Source organism: Anoplopoma fimbria, chromosome 2 (genome assembly GCF_027596085.1).
Source record: "Anoplopoma fimbria isolate UVic2021 breed Golden Eagle Sablefish chromosome 2, Afim_UVic_2022, whole genome shotgun sequence".
In the NCBI taxonomy this organism is placed as follows: domain Eukaryota; kingdom Metazoa; phylum Chordata; class Actinopteri; order Perciformes; family Anoplopomatidae; genus Anoplopoma; species Anoplopoma fimbria.
In genome coordinates, this window is record NC_072450.1 from 3,609,042 (window position 1) to 3,625,116 (window position 16,075).

General features: G+C 39.8%; 1 protein-coding gene across 9 annotated transcripts in view; it reads right to left on the reverse strand.

Moving 5' to 3' along the window:
* Positions 1-16,075, reverse strand: part of ppip5k1a (diphosphoinositol pentakisphosphate kinase 1a) — a 42,099-nt gene that overhangs the window by 9,313 nt on the left and 16,711 nt on the right. For 2 of the 9 annotated variants that reach the window (XM_054607681.1, XM_054607729.1), the window contains exons 16-27: positions 15,337-15,458; positions 14,404-14,586; positions 13,194-13,335; positions 11,955-12,178; positions 11,363-11,490; positions 11,133-11,247; positions 10,926-11,033; positions 9,897-10,013; positions 9,655-9,795; positions 9,036-9,129; positions 6,508-6,633; positions 3,345-3,407 (exon numbers count right to left, since the gene is read on the reverse strand). In XM_054607681.1, coding sequence (XP_054463656.1) covers positions 3,345-3,407; positions 6,508-6,633; positions 9,036-9,129; positions 9,655-9,795; positions 9,897-10,013; positions 10,926-11,033; positions 11,133-11,247; positions 11,363-11,490; positions 11,955-12,178; positions 13,194-13,335; positions 14,404-14,586; positions 15,337-15,458 — 1,563 coding nt within the window. Of the gene's footprint in view, positions 1-3,344; positions 3,408-6,507; positions 6,634-9,035; positions 9,130-9,654; positions 9,796-9,884; positions 10,014-10,925; positions 11,034-11,132; positions 11,248-11,362; positions 11,491-11,954; positions 12,179-13,193; positions 13,336-14,403; positions 14,587-15,336; positions 15,459-16,075 lie in introns of all 9 variants that reach the window. The other 7 variants (XM_054607705.1, XM_054607689.1, XM_054607698.1 and 4 more) reach the window with 5 other exon arrangements.

Genomic DNA, 16,075 nt, shown 5'->3' on the forward strand with positions numbered 1-16,075 from the left:
GTGCTGACGTCATAAAATATAATGACAGACATTTGAAGCATCATTCCAGAACCTCAGTAGAAGTTTTGAATGTTAAAAAATGTCATTCGGTACAGCCCTGTTATCAACAATAATATAATATTATTAATATATATTTGCCCTCAAGTCTCACGCACACTGGATAACCACATCTGTGCGCTGAAAACACTGAAAGCATATGTGTGCTTATGGATCAAAACAAAGCTGAGCGATGTTTCTCTCAGAACAGACACAGGAGGTGGGATGAGCAACGCTTTAACCCTTCCTCTGTTCATCGTCAATAAGAGCTGATCCTGGTTCAGTCCGCTGTGATCGAACCCTATTAACCCTTTAATCCTCATAATTACAGGCAGCCAAAGGCCAGCATTAATCAGAGGAAAGGTTAAACATTCATGAGCTGCTGGTGGCCGTGGAACAATGAGCTGGACTCACATCCTCAGCAATGGTGGTCGTGTGTTTGATGCAGTGTACACATGCACACACACACACACACACACATCTAAGAAAAACAACAACTGAATTATTGGATAATGGTGATCAATTTACAAATAGTATGCAGGATGTTAATCAGGGTTCCCACCCTTAGCTCAGTACAAATCTCCATCATGAGGCTCTCTGCTTTGTTAAGCTGCTTTTTGAAACATTAAAAATAGAGAATGAGATGTCGATAAGTTAAAAAAAGACAAGAGAAGATAACTGGTTGCTGTTAAAAAGGTCCAAAAAGCGGCCGACATATATATATACTACTGTGCAGTCGAATGTGTTCTGTGAGGAAAACAAGGTTATCTGTTTCATTCTCAACCTTCTTTGTTTCTTGCAAGTCCCCAAACTTTATTGACAGTAAATTGAAGTAGCCCTTTAATAAAAAAAAATTGATCTTGACCTTCAGGAATCCTTTTTCGACTGGCCCTGTGACAAAATAGTTTACTGATATCAGTTATGACTTGAAACCGAAAAAAAACACAAACCGAAGCACTTTGGTCTCAAAAAAAAGTTTTTCTAAAAGTGTGCACTTTGGAAGGAGTAAGGTTGTGCCAGAAATCATGACTCTGCTGGATATTTTGTGCAAAAAGACAAAAAAAAGCCCAAATAAATGACCTCATTACTGACTCAACTGTCCTCTACCAGAACAGGGATACGTTTAAGCCTGTGTCCTACCGCTCTGCTATATTTGCAATATATTTATGTCCGCCAAATGACTGCAGTGCAACTCTACAGCTGGCAGTGATGATGCAAAAATGATGATGATTAGTAAGTGTCCCAAATCTCAATATTGAGTAGATAATTTAATGTCTTTTGTGAAAGAGGAAGTGGTTTGGAAAACAAATCCACTTTTCACCATGTAACCAGCGGTAATGAAGCACTGGGAGACTAAAACTTAGACGTTTCCCAGAGGAAATCTAGCCGAGAAAATCTGATTCTCTAATACTTAAAAAAAAAAAAAAAAAAAAAAAAATACTGCAGAACCCTGACAGTAATCCGATTGTAGAAGCAATAATTGTTTAAGGCTTTTTTCATCCTCCACAGAGAGAAATAGACCAGTGCAGAGTCTCTGATTTAAACTGGACTCGGTTGGAAAGTAGGGAACTACAAGACACTATAATAATAATAATAATAATACTTCTAAATGGTATTAAACAGTAAAAGTAGGTTTTGCAGGGAACGAGAAATGTTGATTGTGAGTTAGCTGGCACAAGATGTTAGAATTGTTGCTATAACCTTATGTTAAGTCAGTTTAGGATGATTCAGTTAATTAGAATGGTCTTTTGTTCATCATCCAAAAGGTTAGAAGTGAAGACTAAAGGCCTTTAAACACCGGAGATCTCACAAATTAACAATCCGAATAATTGGAGATACTCACCTGCAAATATTTTGCATCAAAACTATTTATCCCGGCAGCGATGTTAACTTGGAACAGACTTTATAAATAAAAAGGTTTGAAGTTATCTCAGACTTTTATTGTGAAAGATGATAGTGCTACTACCACTATCATTATTAGTCACATTACTATTATTATTGCCTGTACTATTACGCTTATTGACTTGCTTCTACCCTGGAGTCTTTGTGCTTTCTCGCTTCGCAGGCTTCTATAAATCGTGGCTGTACCTGGACCGTGGTCGTGCATCCTGCTACGGCCCTGCTGACACCGACTGCTACCACCATTATTATTACTAGTCACATTACTATTACTATTACCTGTACCATTAAGCATTTTAGCTTTACTTCCACCCTGAAGCCCTTTTGCTTTCTCGCTCTGCAGGTTTCCATGAATCGTTGTGGTACCTGGACCGTAGTCGTGCCTCCTGCTGTGAGCCGACTGACACCCACTGCTACTTCCATTATTATTATTAATCACATTACTATCCCTATTTTCATAACTATAATTATACTGTAATAATTGCTGCTGTTATTATAAGTAGTCTTAATATATGAATCATTTATGTCATATACATTGAATGTGTTGTATCTCTGTTATGCTGTTCATTCTGTACACATGACATCTATTGCATTCTGTCCATCCTGGGAGAAGGATCCCTCCTCTGTCGTTCTCCCAGAGGTTTCTTCCTTTTTTCTCCCTGTTAAAGGGTTTTTTAGGGGAGTTTTTCCTGTGCCGATGTGAGGGAAGGACAGAGGATGTCGCATGTGCACAGATTGTAAAGCCCTCTGAGGCAAATTTGTAATTTGTGATTCTGGGCTATACAAAATAAACTGAATTGAATTAATAACAGAAATATCTGGATCTGGTCTGTGCTGCTTTTGTCAAGGTTGAAAGGAGAAATAAAGTTTTCCGTCTTGGTTTAGACTACGAAGCCTTTGTTTGTTGTAGAATAGTGTACGTTTGAATACGTTTGTTCTGCACGACGTGATTGGTCGATGCCTTCAATTGCAGTGGGAAAGCTCAGAAACTTGACCTCTCTCCCGGTGTATGAAGGCTTAATGAAGAGAATAAGGTTTCTTTGTTTTGTTTTACAGGTTTAAGTATTGTGAAGATGTTTTTATTTTCTGCTCCCCTTCTATGAGGTCTTTGCAAACATTCGCTGACATTCCCTGTCTGCTGATTTTTTAATATTTCACTAACTGAAATGACCAGTGGGAACCCTGGTAAGAAAGAGAATGTCAGGTAGTGTTAGAAAAGTATATGGGTAAACAAAAATAAAATAAAAAAAATAAAATAATTAGAAAAAAATAACGGAAAGCTGGAATGCTGGAGGGCCATGTGAAAATATTTAAATTAATAAATAACCCAAGGTCAAGAAACAAGTTTGAAGACATGCAAGACAAAAAGGGAGGTGAAGGTGAAAAATACTTGAAAGAAGCAGACGTACCATTAGTCGGATACTTTGCAAACGACACAGAAAATCGTTTTACTGCCGGCATAGACAACAACTCTGAGGAAATAAAAAAATAAATAAAAAAATCACTAGAGTTACTAGGAGCCACAGTAACTTGTATGAATCATGTTTGTTTTTTTCAAATCATTTCCCTATTCTTCTCTAAATGTGGACGCAAATGTGGAGAAGATCAACCAGCACCTAAACAAATGAGCTCTCTGTTTCTGTTTGTGAAGAAGACCTGACTGAAGTTAAGAGATATTTGATGTTTTGAAGATGTTGGCAACGCATGGATGGAACATCTTTCTGGTGACAACGTGAGATGAAATGTTTCAACTTAGGAGGTGATGAAAGTCACATCAAGAACTATGAAAACAAGCCCAATATTCATCCCCTAATATAACCCTGCCTGAGGTCTAACCGCGACAAGATGAACAACAATCCCAGTTAAATGCCGTTCAGCCTCATGCACAACAATAAAAAATATCAACCAGTGATCCCGACCAGGATTAAGATACTTCAGCATGGAAACACATAAAAAAAAAAAGCAATGACAGAGCTGGAGGAGCATGCACTGAATCAGCACAATGTGTGTGCACTCGACTGCATCAAGACCAGAACGCTTCCTTTAATTCTTGGAAAAGGAGGTGGAACAAGATGGATGACAAAGACCAAAACAGCGTGGGCGACAATGTGAGACGACCGGGAGGATGAAGGCTGAGCAGAACACTGTGTGTCTGTGTGTGAGAGCACAGCGACATCTGCTGGACGGCACGACGACAAACATCAGCTGCACAGTCAGGGCCGAAAGCACGGTGGCCATGACGCTTCATTCAGCTCCTGGCCACTGATTTTCACGTGTAATAGTAATGCACATTATTTGCACACAGTTACAGCACTAGATTTTCTAACTCCATCAGCAGAGGGTCGATGTATACAGAAAAAAATGAAATGTGGATGATGAGAACGTAAAAGATACTGAGTGACTTCTGCAATTGTGTCGAAATATATCAGATTAACCCGTTTCTCCCTGAAGTTATCACAAATGTTTCTTGTGTCGGCAGTGACTACGTTTACATGCATCAATTTATGTTGCTGTGCTCATTCTGAAAAAAGACAATATTCCAAATAAGCTGTTTACATTACTAATGAAAATGCATATTCCACGAATATTCCCGTTTACATGCAGCCTTGTATATTCCGAATAAGGTAAAAGGACCCCATGAGGCATCCTCATCTTACGTTGACGCCATTCTCGGCCGTTTGAGGGGTCGATGCCATAACATGTCGTTTGTCACCAAAACTATAGAAAAGTGAAACGTAGGAGCGGCTTGTGCCATTTTTTATTCTTTGCTGTCAAATGTTGGGGTTTTCCCAAAAAGTTTTCCACCTGTGGAGGACTAGTTGGATATTTTCCCACATCCAAAATGCCAGTGCTGGAGTGTCTAAAAACCTGCATTTTCTCTACTGTCCACCAGGGGGCGACTCCTCTGGTTGTATAGAAGTCTATGAGAAAATGACTCTACTTCTCTCTTGATTTATTCCCTCAGTAAACATTGTAAACATGAGTTTATGGTCTCAATCTCTAGTTTCAAGTCTTCTTCAATACAGCATGATGTTCATTTAGTAAATGATGCTCCATTTAGAGTCAAACAGACCATAAAGCAGGGGATGCTTTAGGGCGGGGCTACACACTGATTGACAGGTCGACACCAGAGACGTATACGGCGTCTCTACGTCACTCCTCCTCAGTCCAAATACGACAACTTGCGTTCATTGGTTGCGAAAAAAACCAACATGGCGATGGCCGTAATCCAAGATGGCTACAGCAAAATCGACGAACTCAAGGCTTCACACCATCAGTCTAAAATCCAATGTGTGACGTCACGATGACTACGTCCACTTCTTATATACAGTCGATGCTTGAGACGCATATTCCCAATGCGCTGTATAGATGTCCAAAGAATGCTCCTACAACCAGAATAACATCAGCATATCCCACATGTCTCAATCTGAAAATGTTCCAATCGGAAGTAACTCTAATTCAGAATGTTTGCATGAGCCATAATACATTCAGAATATTCTCCATATTCAGAATAATAGTTTATTACGAATCTGCATGTAAACGTAGTCAGTGATGCCAAAACGTTTCCAGGTGTTTGACTACTAGTACTTTCAACTGGCTGTGATATAAACATGGTTGTATTTTGCATCTACAACCACTGAGCAGCCTGTAACAGGAAGTCAGAGCAGCCATGGATCATGCAAAAATAAATGACATCGGAGGATGATGATTTTTGAGAATGAGGGGAAGTTAACATACACGTACTGATGAGCAGCGGCTTCAGACAAACTAGCTTTTAAGATAAAAAAAAAGAAATGAAGGGAATCTGAATAAAAAATCTCAAGCTTTCACTAAAATCTTTGACTTAAAACAAAGCTGACTGATCTTAAAATGACAAGTTATATCTGCACTGCAGAGTTAATGTTACCATTGACAAAAACAACAAAAGTCTATGTCACTCAGCTACAAATGAGTCCAAAAAACCAAGCGCACTAATTACAACACACAACTGTACGACGCTGAATCTGAAGAGACCGTTGTTACGCGTTATTCCCGTGCGACCACATTTCCTCTTGTGGCCTTCCCACATATTACACCATCAGTCTATATTGGGCCTGAGGCAGCATCTACACAAGCTGCTTAAAAAAAACAAATACACCAATTTGACTCAAAGTGGTGTGGAGACAAAAAATCAAAATAAAACGATGAAAAAAATCAAAATCCCATGGTTTTGGTGGCTACGATGAATATGGAGTCTTAAAAAAACACAGACGTTACTTAAACTATAAAATACATGTATGGGCATACATGATGATTATTCCTTTTTTCTCATAGAGCACACATTCTTCCAGTCCAAATACGTTCTACTGCTGCTTTTTTTTGCACATAATCAATACGTGTCCAGACTAAACTTATATATATATATATTTCTACTTAACGTGCCCAGTTTAACCACAGGGCATCACTCAGGATATCAAACTTTTTGAAATATTTTACATGTAAAAGGACTAAGAGGGAAACATGTGTGGGACTCTGATCTGCTGTTTCCCTGTGCAGGTTTTTTGTGATCGGAGCGCGGTCTCAAACACGTACCGTCTTTGTAGGACAGACTGCCGCTGGAGAATTTTTTGCGGTGTGCACGTGCGTAGTCCTGCAGGTTAGGGGCGCTAGAGGACCCACCTAGGACAGTGGTGCTGAAGAGCCCGGCGCACTGAGAGCCTGCGAGGGGGGGGCGGGGTTGGGGGGTTAGTTATTACTACATATCATGCTGTTACTCAAACAACTATTCAGAGAGAGAGAGAGAGAGAGAGAGAGAGAGAGAGAGAGAGACAGGAAAAACAGAGACAAAGAGACAGAAACAGGAAACCATGCATCTCGTACCAACAGCTCTCTCCATATCTGACCTCCTCACATGGAAGGAAAGAGAAAGATTTGAATGTTTAAAGGCTATAAAAGGAAAAATCCACCCTGAAATCCTTTCACAGTTTTTCTAATATCAACTTGTGAGACATTAAATGCATTATTTTGTAATTAAGTGTTAGCCCTGTCACTATAATATGACCTTAGTGATTTTTTAACGCAATTGATTTATTTTACGATATACGACTTCAATCATTTTGACTTTTCCGACTAATCATATATCGACATGACCTCAATTTTATTTACGTCATCAACTAATCTTACAATATAAGACCCTTATCATTTCAACGTTATCAACTCATTGTACGATATATGGACATGAACGCAAAATGTTTTACTCTATCGACTTATCGTACAATATATGGACATGACCTAAATCATTTTACATTATCGACCTATTTTACGATATACTGACATCTTATCGTACAGTATATGGACATGACCACGATCAATTTAAGGTTATCGACTTATGGTACATTAATGGACATCACCTCAATACTTTTTCAACGATTGACGTTATTGTACAAAATATGAACATGAACTAATTTATTTTGCTGGCCCGTCGTCTTGCATACACTATACCATTTTAGCTAATAATGATTGCAGAATAAACAGCAGGCTTTTCTCTACAAAAGTCTCAGCGCAGACATTATTACCAGAGTACCAGAGTCTATTTTATTATTTGTTTTGGTTGTGTTTATTTTTTTTTTTGTTTTTTTAAAATGAGTAAATCTTAATATTTTGTTCACATTTCAATTCCAATGTCTGAATTAAAAGTGAATTGGTCTTTGGAAAGGTTTACTTGCATTATTATGCTATTGTATTATTATATCAGTGACAATACATGGTATTAAAATTATTTATTTATGAGACAATATATTGGCCAACAAAATAAGTTCTCGTGACAGGACTATCAAGTGTATCCATTTTCCCTTTTTTTCCCTTTCATCTTAACTTATTGATTTCATTCATTTGCCAGAGTGCTTTTATGACATTAGTATGTCCAAGCAGAGAGCTCAAAAGAGGAGGATGGAAAGAGGAAAAAGAGGAAAAAGTAACAGAATTACATGGGGCCAGGGGACTAAAATGACGGTTGTTTCTTTAATTCTGAGGGACTGACACCAGAACGAGATGAGCATCTCTGATGTTTAAAGACAGCTTGACTGCACTGCTGCTTATGTGCTTGATGTGATTCAACACACATCCCTATGAAAAGACAGTGAAAGGAAAAAACGAACCACCAAACAACAAAATTGACACCGAAATGCAACGTTTGGGTGGATTTTTCTTTTAACAGCCTGCAACAGGATATTGTTAAACAGGGAAATTATCTGAGGCTTACTGTCGTGGAAAGAGGAGGCAATTAAACGGTTTAAAATCTTAATGAAACTGCTTAAATATTGAGATTTCAACTCCTCAGTTAAGTATCTGAATATGTCACTGGTACACATATTTAATGATTTATGTCGCATTTAGTTCACATGAATGGAGGGGAAAACTATTTCACAGTTGACTGAGGCAATTTAAAAAAACACTGGGCTCATTATCCAGACAAAGACTGTTGGAATATAAAAAAAAAAAGGAGATTCTCAATGCAAAATGCCAGTTATTACAGAAGGATGATAATCTCAGTCCAGGAATCAGGACCATGGTAACACTTTGAATTCTGAATCAGTTACCAAACTGGAATATTGTCAGATGCATAATGTTTTTTTATATAGATTCCAATAAAAGGTATGAAATGTAGCCACCGTCATAAGTCAGTACCTTGTAGTTGGACACTAGTTTTCTTCAAAAACAGGAAAATGTCAAAGACACTTTTACAGTCAGAGCAGAAAAAACGGCGTTAACGTTTTTTGTCTTAACCTGAGCTACTGTATATGAGTATAGCGTACAGTTCATGGTTTGTGTTAAACTAATGAAAGCAGTCATTGAGTGGGTGCACTGCAACAGTAAACATTATGTTACAGTGGCCCCGCCCCATTATAGAACTGGCACAAAGGTCCTGCAGTAATGCAAAACTGGAATGCTGTCACGATGAATAACATGAGAAAGTAATGACCCTTCCTTCTTTTATATATTCCTTGGCAGCTGACAGGAAGTATTCTCGGTCCAAAGCTGTTGTCCTTGCAATACAGGTGCAGTGATAATTTCTATATACACACACGGTTGCCAAGGAAACGATGCATTGTGACACGTACCTAATCCACTTTGTTTCATCTCGGGGGATTGACGTGAGCACAACGAGAAGAGACGATAACTGCCAACTTTGGAGGAAGATGTCTCTGACAGAACCTGATGAAAAAACACACAGAGAAACATATGTCGTTGGATGAAAACATGTTGTGCCTTGTAACAAATGAAAGGAAGTTACCATATTTGGAATGTGGATGTGTGACATAGAGACGCCGTATACTGCTCTGGTAGCGACTTGTCAATCATAGTAAGCCCGCCCTAAATAATCCCCTGCTTTATGGTCTGTTTGACTCTAAATGGAGCATCATTTACTAAATGAACATCATGCTGTATTGAAGAAGACTTGAAACTAGAGATTGAGACCATAAACTCATGTTTACAATGTTTACTGAGGGAATAAATCAAGAGAGAAGTAGAGTCATTTTCTCATAGACTTCTATACAACCAGAGGAGTCGCCCCCTGGTGGTCAGTAGAGAGAATGCAAGACAGACATGCAAAACTAAAAGAAGAAGCTGCACAGCATTTCTTGTGGAATTCGAATGAAATGAACTATTGGTACATCTCTAGATTCTGATGCAATGAATCTGCTTCCTCCTATGACTAGGTGCATCAGTCTGCCTCACCTCCATGGATCCGGTCTTGTGGTTGCGTATCAGTGGGGACTTCCTCTGGATGGTGATCGGCTCGGACAGCGGCACGGCGCGGTCGGTCTCGTCCCGTGAGAGGTCCTCCAGGCTGCCGGGGTCGGTCTGTTTCTGTCCGTTCTGTCCGAGCAGAGAGAGGAGAGAGAGAATACACATGCTGCTATCTGCAGGACTAAAACACAGGCTGGAACTCTCTGATGAGATTCTACCTGCCGTTCTACCTCTGCTGAAGCCGGCCTGAAGCCGAAGCCGGTCGGTGCGTTCTCCTCCTCCTCCACGCCTTTGACTCCTGGGCTGAAGTGAAGCTCTACGTGGAAGCGCTCCTCAGAGGAGATGTCCTTTAGGGGGAGCAACGGAGATGTTAGAGATTTCAATTTGTTCCAATACTTTTTTCAATCTCCTGCCGCACACGTTCATAGTGTATGTATTTTACCGTGTCCATATTTAGCCCTTACAATTTTATCTATATATACATCTCTATACACACGTTACTCAGCACTTTATGTTTTTTTTGCATATCTGGCTAGATGCTAAACTGCATTTCATTGTCTCAGTAACTTTACTCTGTTCAATGACAGTAAAGTGAAATCCAATCTAAAACGATGATTGGTATTTATTTATTATATTGTAATTTATTCCAATGCATGCTGCTCAGAGTACACTACAGTGATGTCTGCAGATAAATAGCTAAGGTAAACGGAATTGCATGGTGCATTCAAGCTCTACTCTGTAAAAATAAGTATTGGGACGAAGGTGCATTATAACGCTATCATGATGTGTTCAAATGTGATCTATAAAAATTGTACGTTTTTAGTGAGAAACTTATTAAACACTAGCTCTAAACAGCTTATAATACATCATTAAAACCACTAGTATTTAAATAAAAATATCTTCATGTATATCCTAATTATATGAATTGCGTGTTACCTCTGAATTGAAATAATTGTTTGGGACGTTCTGGGACGGTGGATTAAGAAAAATAAAATAAAAATTGGAGCCTTGCTGTCAATTCTAGATCTACAATCATATCCATTTCTGCAAATAGATCGCCCTAAATCCTACACATGGGATCGTTTAAGTTTCATTAATTCTTTCTACCTTTTATTTAAAGAGCGTGGGTCATGTTTATACTTGAAAATCTATTTAAAAAAAACACACACACAAATGTAAACACACACAGATGAGAGCTACCAGGATGATACATTGGCGGCCATGTGCAGAATTAATAAACAAGCCAACAGAAACACTACCTTATTGTTGTCCTCATACAGCATGATGACAATCTGAGTCATGTAGTTGAGTTCAGAGACAGCACTGAGGTAGTCCATGGCACGCTTCCACTGCTGGTCCTTCTCCTCCTGTCGATAACAAACAAACAGAAAAAAAACAAGTTTCAACTTCCACACCAATCAGAGGAAACATCTACAGTTCTGTAGGATTGATGTTCGACCGCTTACATCGAGCAAGCCTCCGTAGCGGAAAATGCTGAGCAGGGAGTGTACGTGACTCTCACTGGTGAAGTACAAACGTGTCCTGACGTGGCGCCCCGGTGACATCACGCCCCGAGAGTACCTGAAGAAGAACACACATCTGTACTGGCTACTGCGACAAACATTCAGTCAGTCCAAAGACTTTGCATCACGTCTTCCCGTCTCAACAGCCTGGTGTCGGGTTTCATTTCACTCACAGAGGGTGCAGTTTGTTGACGGACTCGTCCTCGTGGGTCCTCTGCAGGTCGAGCTGGATCTTCCTGACCAGTGGGAGGCAGTGGGCGTATGCTATGTCCAACTTCTCCACTCTATTTATGCCATATTCCTTTAAGAAAAAAAGAAAAAAAATCTTAAAATACTGCACAAGTGAAGTGATGAAACCTCTTCTTTGTTTCAAAGTATCAAAATAGGTTTCAAAGAAGTCTAAATCACCAGGGGATGCTAAAGAAATATCGATGATTTATGAGAAAAGGAGGTTAAATTACAGTTCAAATGTATCAGCACTTATCAAAATGTTTTTCTTGCTTCATTTCCTGATTCATTATGGTTACATTTCCATGTGTGTCTTGTTTTTTGTCTTGTTTTTTTATTCATAAAATTAAAACAAATCTATAAAGAATGAAAGTAAGTACATCTATAAATCTAGCCACTGTGCTTTCCTTCTCTATATCTTGAATATTGCAACAAAAAAATGGAAACTATCCATAAAAATGCTTCTTTGCAGTAGGCCACCTGTCTCCTCTCTACCTGAACTCCCTCCTCCTCCTCCTCTTCCTCCCCCTCCCTCACCTGTGGGATGACGATGTCGGCCAGAGCTCGAGACAGTCTGAACAGCTCCAGCGTGTCCTCCAGGCCCAGAGTAGAGTTGTGGATGACGTCGTACTTCACGCAGTCGTAGATGTCCGGTATCTTGCTGATGTCGTAGCGGCCGTTCTTCATGCGGAAGTCTCTCTCCAGTTTGGACCAGCGCTGCAGCATCAGCTCCAGAGTCTCACTGTGGTACAGCTGCAGGTCTGGTGGGAGAGAGGAGATCGTTTACATTACTCACAGTCAAAAAGATCATAATCACGACTATCTTAATGGAAATTGAGATCAATGATATTCAACACGATTAATCACTGACTTTGGAAATATCATTCATTTATTGAACATGCCTTTTTAGATGTGGATTGTCTTACTTCTCTCTTACTTTAAATAAATGCTCTCTTTGCATCATCTTGGCTCAAGCTAAACTGAACACAACACGGCCTGGTTTAGAGTGAGTTTGGGTTTATAGGGATATTTGTTGGTTCTCAGATTTTGTACATTTTATAGTAAAATGCATCAATCTGGAGGCAATCTGAGAGCAGAATTAGGAGGATAGATCTAAGGAAAACGTTGTGCTTTAGTTAACAATGTTGTGCTCTGTAAACAATCTAATAATAAACACATTGGTTGTATAGATATGAATGATGATGAGACAACAGAAAAGTCACACCAGCAAAGCATGGTAAACAAGCCAATCGCATCACAGCGCCGCGGAGGAAATGAGCTCCAATAAGGGGATCCTCTCACACACTGATAGAAAGAAAAGGGTCCGCTGGATTTATAGCACGATACAAAAAGATAGCATCACTGTGAAACACAATGCGGCAGGATAATCGTTTTAACACAATTATCTTGCTTTCATAATCGTTAGAAGCCAAAATCGTACTTGTGAAAATCAAATCTGATTAATCGCCCAGCCCTAGCATGAAGTGCTGATAAAGCAAACTTGATTTTGATATCATTTTTTTTCTAGTAAGAAGTGTCTTTTTCAAATGTCGCATTTCAAAGCTTAGAGGGCCACAACAGAAATGTGTATATATATTTAAGTCGCATCATTAAGAACACATCAAAAAGCAAAATATCTCTACATAATAGGGTCTTTATACCACTAGCCAGTCATTAAACGTTCTCATTGCAATGAAAAAGCTGGGAGCCAAATGAAAAAAAGCGTAAAACCTTGAGATAGTTCAAAGGCCATCAGTGGATTATATATTGACTCACCAGCTGACTTGGGGTCCTCCATCCTCTTGCGGATCTGAGAGGTGAGGCTCTGAATGAGGGCGTAGACCTGGTCACATGTGGCCACCGGGTTCTGGACTATCTTCATCGAATTCACCAAAGAGGCACTGGAAGTCGGGGCCAACTGTCACACACACACACACACACACATAGGTATTAAATTAGAAAGCCAATTAGATTAAAACAAATGAATACTGACTGCTTTCACATTACAAAGACCTCAGAAGCACAAAGGCTGTTAAACCGCTGTCATTTTAATTAATAGAGCAAAATGAAGAAATATAATTAATGTGCACACAGTTAGCTCACGAATGTCAATCCTTTCATTATAACAGGTTAGTAATCCTCTGAATGATCAAAGGAGATATGAGCCCAGACATTTAGGAACCCCCCCGTCCCTACATATCATCATCTCAGTCCAACAACTACTGTGGGAAACATTTGCCAAAAAACTACACATGAATTTGTAGGTTGTGAGTCTACCTCGACTACCTCGACCTCTCAGTTGCAGTTAATCTGTAAACCCTTGTACTTGTACTTGTAGCTGATTCCATCTCCTGCAGCAGACTCTCGGGTCACCATGACACAACACATGTGCTTCCTGTTTAAAAACCAGCGGCTGCACAGAAGGTGCACTGATCTTCAGATGTTCAACAAGAAAAGCTTTAAACACCATTTAGTTACGTATTTGTTATTCCTTTCCATTTACTCCTTGTATCCCTATTTTATACTGTATTTATAGTTGATTCACTCATACTGACATGTGGCATTACTATTGGTTATTAGTTAATGCAGGGGTATAAACCAATATCCCCCTAACAAACACAGGCACAAACACATTTTCTGTCTTTTTTTGCTGTTGATAATGTATTGTTATTGTTCTTATTATATATCCTACATCTTGTCAAAATACTTTGACATATTAGTAGTAGTATTACGTAGTCCTATCTTAATAATTATATGTATAATCATTTTGTGTTCTCTATAATATTGTGAAATTTGTGACTTTTAACATTATTTAGGTAGAAGCTTTCTGCCTCTTCAACACTTGATATTATTTATCTCCTTGATGTTTGTGCATTTTCTTTAAATTGTGCAAATAAACAGATTTCCTCTTTGTTCTTTTTCCTGCTCTCCTCCTCAGGGCCTCAGGGACCAGATTAAAGTTTAGTATAGCGTGTTGTGTAATCACCCTGTCGAAGTCCTCGTCGCTGAAGCCCCGGTCCTTCTGCAGGATCTCGTGGAGGCGGGCCTTGACGCGGTGCTGACAGCTGCTCAGCGAGTCGCTGTCGTTGTCCAGCAGCCCGTTCATGTTGGCGCTCTTCACCATCTGCACCAGGATGGGTGTGAGCTCGCCCTCCAGAGCCAGCAAACCCTACACACACACACACACACACACACACACACACACACACACACACACACACACACACACACACACACACACACACACACACACACACACACACACACACACACACACACACACACACACACACACAATGAAGTGTGAAATATGTGATTTGTTTTGCCAACATCTTTGATGCACAGTGAAAACTGGTTTGTTCATCAGTGAGGCCAAAACTTTGATATCACAGATGACAGCTAGCATGAGCTGATGAACGGGGACTAAAGGAAACCAAACACTTTGTCATTTAGTGACATTGTTGACATTGACAGTCTACATTAACACATTTTAGATTCTTTTCACAGTTATTACAAAACAGCGAGCAGCACTGGACATCACCCAGCAGTCCTTTCTCATCTAAAGCAGCTGTTCATCTCTGAAATGAACACTAACTCGTAGGGGGTTGCTTTCCTTTTCTGAAGAAGAGCTGGACGCTTGAAACGTCACTTCTGCCTATTAAATATATTTTTATGGGACCATTATCTAGTATGGTTACCTGTTTCCCCTCTATTCAACTAAGATTAAAAGACTAACACACATTTCTGTAGTCATAAATAATGACCTCCTGTAATTGCATATCAAATATGGACCCGCCTATTGATGGTTATAACAAGATTTCAACTGAAGATACGTTGAGTCCTTTTTGTTTGTACCGATGAGACACGGCGGCAGTAAAGAAACCTCTCTGTTGTACGGAGCTCTTTGAACACCACATACCTTTGCGAAAGCGGCGGCCGTCATCTGCACCCGGCCCTCGTCGGACGCGTATATCTTCAGGTCGTGCCTGTAGGTGCTGTGTAACCGTAGCAACCCACAGCCTGGAAATCCAGCATAGTCTCCTACAAAAAAACACAGAGGCAACAACGACATTAGTGGAAACAAGGACGAGGACCTGCTGCATGTCTGTGTGCAACAGGCAGAGTTTGATTTCTCCGCTCACATCTTACTGTCTGTGGCCTAAATCTTTACTGCAACTCACAAAGTCCTGAACTAGTCCTGAACTAGTCCTTCACATAGTTCACATAGTCCTGAACTAGTCCCTGAACTAGTCCCTGATAGTCCTGAACTACAACTAGTCCTGAACTAGTCCTAAAGTCTAGAACCCCTGAACTAGCCCTGAACTAGTCCTATACTAGCCCTGAACTAGTCCTTCACATAGTCCTGAACTAGTCCTAAACTAGCCCTGAACTAGTCCTGAACTAGTCCTTCATATAGTCCTGAACTAGTCCTTCATATAGTCCTGAACTAGTCCTTCATATAGTCCTGAACTAGTCCTTCATATAGTCCTGAACTAGTCCTTCATATAGTCCAGAAACTAGTCCTGAACTAGAAAGTCCTAGTCCTGAACTAGTCCTTCATATAGTCCTGAACTAGTCCAGAAACTAGTCCTGAACTAGTCCTTCACATAGTTCACAAAGTCCTGAACTAGTCCTTCACATAGTCCTGAACTAGTCCT